General features: G+C 57.7%; 1 protein-coding gene across 1 annotated transcript; it reads left to right on the forward strand.

The window, feature by feature from the left end:
• The first annotated feature begins 1,414 nt into the window (after positions 1-1,414).
• Positions 1,415-4,960, forward strand: ATP6V0B (ATPase, H+ transporting, lysosomal 21kDa, V0 subunit b). The gene is made up of 7 exons (XM_010082497.1): positions 1,415-1,462; positions 1,961-2,044; positions 2,504-2,581; positions 3,185-3,254; positions 3,604-3,655; positions 4,063-4,253; positions 4,642-4,960. Exons 2-7 carry the CDS (start codon positions 1,986-1,988, stop codon positions 4,666-4,668), a joined length of 477 nt encoding a protein of 158 aa, XP_010080799.1. The 5' UTR covers positions 1,415-1,462; positions 1,961-1,985; the 3' UTR covers positions 4,669-4,960.
• Positions 4,961-5,378: the final 418 nt, after the last annotated feature.

Here is a 5,378-nt window from a genome sequence, read left to right on the forward strand (position 1 = left end):
TGCAGAGCTGTGAGCCAGAGTTCACAAAGCATCCTGCACCCGGTTTTCTTTGTATATGAATGCAAGGCTACATGTGCTCTTGAAGAGATGGAAGGTGCCTTGAGGATCTGCCCTCAGCTGGTTGTAGCTCTTCTTTACCACTCCCGGGGAGTGGGGGCAGCTGAGGCTGGCTGGTTTCAGTTCTTGCTCTGCCAGCCGAGCGAGCAGTGAAGCCAAAACACAAGTCACAGACTGGCTGGGCCCAGCACTGTAGAGATCATCCCTGAAGGTCACCAGGCATGTGGACTGGGGTGCTGTGTCCCTTCACGCTCCCCAGCCGTGGTGACACCATTCCTCATTTGTGCATGTTGGTGCAGGGGAGGGGGCACCGCAATTCTGCAGGCAGGAGGAGTGACCAGCGTTGGTGCTTCCCGTTTCCAGGCCTGCTCACGTCGCAGCGTTTGTATGTCCTCCCAGTGTGTGGGGTGGTGAGCCCCGAGTTGTGTGTGGAGGGGTTTAGCACACAGGGACGATGGGGACATCCCTGGTGTGAGGCTGGCAGGTCTCCCTATGCTGCAACACCAACTCCTTCCCACAGAATGAATTGTTCTTGGGGTCTTGGCTGTGGGCAGGGAAGGGCTCCTCTGACCTGGGGCACCTGGTCCTGCCACTGGGCACACTGCTGGCTTGCTGTCACCCCAGCCTCCAGGCTGTGATGATAGGGGGAAGGGAGCAGCAGCACACATGCAATGGCCTCTTCGTTGATTTTAAGCATTTCAGAAGTCTCCTGTTTCTTCTTTTTCCAGACATATGTGGGGTGGTGTCACAGAGCTGCTGGCTCTAGTCAGTAACAGTGAGGAGCCATCCGTTCACCCTCTTTATCTGGTGTGGAGCAGACAGTGCCATGCTTCCTGCACTTATCTGTTCCTTAGGGCCAGGTCTATCTTTTCCAGCTACGTGCTGCAAGTCGTTGGGGTACAGCAGGGTGAAGTGCCCTTGTAATCCCTCCCTGGAAAGGAAGGGCTTTTCTGGGTTTCTCAGGGCTGCATTTTGGTGTCTCCTGCCCATGTTGGAGTACAGATTTCCCTGGAAATTACTAACCTTGGGGGAAACATTGGGAACAGAAAATGGTTACAGCAACCACAGCAATCCTCTTGGTGAAGGCTGGGATGGGGTCTGGGAGTATCATGGGTCTAGGTTGTCTCTGTCCTGTGCTGATGTGGGAATGCTGGGGTTGCTGGGATTGGATTTTGGTGGGGTACCCTGCCCCACAACTCTGCACACCAGAGCCAGTCTTCCCAGTAACCTTCCTGCATGGTGTGGTGTGCTCCTGGGCCTCTGCCCCCAAGGCTCTGCAGGTAGGGGAGGAAACAGTAGCACCAGGCTAGTAGCTGCTGCCTGTCTGAAGGTTCCCATGTCACTCTTGCTTTCCAGGGATCTGCTACACGATATTTGACCTGGGCTTCCGCTTCGATGTGGCCTGGTGAGTTCCCTGTAAATGCTGGCATCCTCCCCGCCAAGCACAGGGCTGTGTGAGGAGGTGGTGTTGGCAGTGCCTAGCAGGAAACAGCACTTGCCTTTGAGTGCCAGGCAGTGGTCACTGTACTGCAGGGGAACAAGCTACAGTGCTCCCTGTGAGGCGGGATAGGCAGCCCACATGTATGTGTGGCTGGGTCCATACAGGGTCCTGGTGCAGCCATCACAGCCCTTTCCACCTCTGTCCCAGCCCACCCCCTCTCCCAGCAGACTCCCAGCCCAGCTTCCCCTTTGCAGTGAGGGTTTGGGAGGAAGGTCTCGGTCCATGTGGGTGAGGGTCCTGGGTTGCTGGCTGGCAGAGAAAGGCTCTTGTGTCCCACTGTCTGGCAGTGCCCAGCCCATCTCAGTCTGCATGATGGGGCGAGGGATACCTGTTGTGGGTGTGTGCACCAGGACTAGAGGGACTAAGCCTGTGTTTTAACTTGGGGCACTTCTTCCTCTCCAGGTTCCTGACAGAGACCTCACCGTTCATGTGGTGTAACCTGGGCATTGGCCTGGCCATCTCCCTGTCCGTGGTGGGAGCTGCTTGGTGAGTGGGGTTGGCTCTTCAGCAGGCTCCTGCTGTCCCACCTCGGTAGTCACTTTTATACTGTGGTTTCGCAGGGCAGGGGCAGAACAACGTGTAAGTGCAGGGGTGTGGGCCTGGGTGGGTCACTGCAGCAGTGAGGCCAGGTTGCTGTGCTCCTGGAAGGTCTGGGCAGACCACCTCATGGGCTGCAATGGCAGTGGAGGAGTAGGGATGTCCCTGGCTCTCTGGAAGCTGTGCCCCTGTGCCCAGGACATGCAGCGGTGGCTCTTGTGCCCCAGCAGTTCTGCTGGTGTAGGTGGTGGAGCTTGGGACCACTTGTACCCTGGGGGTGGACAGACCAACTCTGCAGTGTCCCCCAGCTGCGTGCCCGATTCTTTGCTCAGCTGGAAGATCCTGGTTTCCCTATTGAATCCTTCGGCAAGTGCCAGACCCTCCACCAACCACCCTTGTCTGCCACAGGGGGATTTACATCACGGGCTCCAGCATCATTGGTGGTGGAGTCAAAGCCCCTCGGATCAAAACCAAGAACCTGGTCAGGTAAGCACAGACCTGGGGTTAGTGCTTATGCTGTGCCTGAGCGGGGCAGGTCCCAGCCTGGTGCGGAGGCTCCTGTCCTATCTTTAACTGGGTGCTGCTGGGAGAATGTTCCTCTCTGAGCTGTTTGTTTCCAAAGCAAAGAGCCCTAAAGGGGCCAGAGTGCTGTTTTGAAGAGTCACTGTGCAGTATCACACAGTGAGTGAGCCCAGTGTGTTCAAAACAAACACCCTGAGATCACGCTTCCTGCCCCAGGTGAGTGTTCCCCTGGCCAGGCTTTGCACAGCCCTTCCCCAAAGGAGCAGGAGGGGGCTGGTGGAAGGCAGGGCTCCCTGGGCCTGCTTCCCACAGGGTCATTGCAGCTTCCTCAGGCAGCACAGCACAACCACCAGCACCTGGCCTTTGTCCTTGGCAGCTCTGCCTTGTGTGAGAGGGAAGCAGTGGGAAGGCCGGGCCACCTTTCCGCCCTTGGCAGCAGTCGGGCAGGCTCAGATATGGCTGTGGGGGGGTCTGGCTGCTGGCTGACTGGGCATGAAGTGGCGGGGGGCTGCTCAGGGTGGGGCAGAGCCTGGGGCCCTGTGCTCAGACTTTGCCTTTCTCCCACAGTATCATTTTCTGCGAGGCTGTGGCCATCTACGGGATCATCATGGCAATTGTCATCAGTAACATGGCTGAGGTACGGAAGGACCTGGGCTGTCCTGCCAGCCCTGTGCCAGCCTTGGGGACACAGGGTGGGCAGCTGGGGATGGGCCAGTGAGTGTTGTGAGCAGTGGCCCTGTGGGAACTTTGGATGCTCTTGTGGCTCTGGGAGCTCCTGGGCTGTTGGTCTGTGTGGTGGCTCTTGTCCCCACTGAAGAGTGGGTTGGGGGAGCACACACAAGGCAACTGTCATGAAGCCATGAAGGAACGTGGAGTCAGGGACCAGCTTTGGCCAAAATGTGGCTGCCTCATGCCGTATCGGGAATGGGTACCTCTCACAGAGACCACAGACTTGCCACTAACCCAGGCTATGTGCTTTCTCTCAGCCTTTCACTGCAGTCACCCCAGAGGCGATTGGAGCAAGGAACTACCATGCAGGTAAGGACTGCTCAGTCCCTGGTGCCGTCACTGTGAGCATTGCTGTCCCCAGACCACTGCCTTCTGACAGCCCATGGCCTGCTGCAGGTGTCTGAAGGACATGCGGCTCTTCTGCCAAAAAGCAGCTGTTTAGTTGCCTTCTTGATGCCCTCCTGCATCCAGTGGGGCTGGGCTGCCCAGTGGCAGCACAGCTTCTCCCACAGGCAGCAGCAGATCGCAGTCACTGGCTGGCCTGGCACTGAAGGAGCCAAGGCACACCCTGGAGCAGTCTGCTCCAAACAGGAGGATGCTGCTGGCACTTGGCAGCTCTGGGTCTTCTGTCATCTCAAGGCAGAGCTGCTGCAGAGTGCCCTGGGTGCAGGTGGCAGGGGGTTACTCTCTGCTCTTGCAGCATTCTTCTCTCACAGGTTTCTCCATGTTTGGGGCTGGCCTGACCGTGGGGTTGTGCAATCTCTTCTGTGGGGTGTGTGTGGGCATCGTGGGCAGCGGGGCTGCCCTGGCTGATGCCCAGAATGCCAGCCTCTTCGTCAAGATCCTGATTGTGGAGATCTTCGGCAGTGCCATAGGGCTGTTTGGGGTCATCGTTGCTATCCTGCAGGTACCTGCCTCCTGGGGCCACTAGGCTTATGTGAGCACAAGGTGCCTGTCACCCTGAGTGCTCTTCAGCTCTGGGGAGACACATCTGAGCTCCAGCACAATCCTCTGCATTGGGACAGGGAGGCAGCTCGCATGGTTTGGGGTGGCACAGCACCCCACAGCATGGTGTGCCTATGTGCAGCAGTGTGAACCCTTCTGATGGCCCCTCTGAGCAAGTGTCACTGAGAGCATCACCTTGTGTGTGCCGTGTGCAATGCTCATGTCTTATCAGCAGGGCTGATAAACTGTCTGCAGCTTCTGGATGGTGCTGGGGTGTTTGGGCATGGTGGGACTGGGGTCCTGGGCTGGGTTCTGTGGGACACAGTCTAATCTCTCTTCTTTCTTTCTAGACATCTAAAGTAAAAATGGGCAACTGAGCCCTGTTCCACCCCGCCTGTTCCAGCCCGCCCCAAGAGGTGCTGTATATACTTATTTAATGTTTCTATCCTTGACTGGGGTGGGAGTTGCCTGGCGGCAGGAGCCCGGCTGTGTAGAGCCCCATCCCACCGAACGATCAACACCAGGAAAGAAACTATTTTCTCTGTGTGAATTCTGTCCCCAGTGGCCTGGCCCAGCCCATGGGGCCCTGCTGCTGTGTGTCCCCAGCGTGTGTAGAATCAAGTACCAGTGCAATTCTGTGTCCGTGAAATAAATATGGTTCTCATCCAAGGATGCAGCTGTTCCTCTGCCCTGCGCATGCCGGGGAGGCTTGTAGAGAACAAGTGCTGATTTGGGCTGACCCAATGCTCAGAGGTTCCCCTCTGTGCCTCTGGCAAAGTCCCTGTCCTGCTCCAGGAGCCTCGTGGTGTCCTCCCTGCGTGGGGTTAACCCTGCTGCCTGCTCAGCCTGCAAGAGGCCACCCTCTCTGGGCTGTGGGAACACAGCGCTCTGCCTTGCTGCCCAGAGCAGGTAGGAGGCTGCTGGAGCAGGCAGCAGGCAGCTCTGCTCTGCCTCTGCCAGCTCCTACCAGCAGTGGCACTGCCCCACGTGAGGCATGCTGGAGGCACAAGCACAAGCTGCTTTGGGCCTTTTGGATCCCATCCAGTTAGTTTAGCACAGAGAGGGCATGTACGCAGTGTCCAGAGCC

This window comes from Pterocles gutturalis, unplaced genomic scaffold (assembly GCF_000699245.1).
Source record: "Pterocles gutturalis isolate BGI_N339 unplaced genomic scaffold, ASM69924v1 scaffold36569, whole genome shotgun sequence".
NCBI lineage: Eukaryota > Metazoa > Chordata > Aves > Pterocliformes > Pteroclidae > Pterocles > Pterocles gutturalis.

Excerpts from the sequence above, each read along its gene's own strand:
- ATP6V0B (XM_010082497.1), top strand. The coding sequence starts at position 1,986 with ATGTGGTGTAACCTGGGCATTGGCCTGGCCATCTCCCTGTCCGTGGTG. Across the intron at positions 3,656-4,062 it reads AGCAAGGAACTACCATGCAG|GTTTCTCCATGTTTGGGGCT; the intron begins GTAAGGACTGCT and ends CTTCTCTCACAG. Across the intron at positions 4,254-4,641 it reads TCATCGTTGCTATCCTGCAG|ACATCTAAAGTAAAAATGGG; the intron begins GTACCTGCCTCC and ends CTTTCTTTCTAG.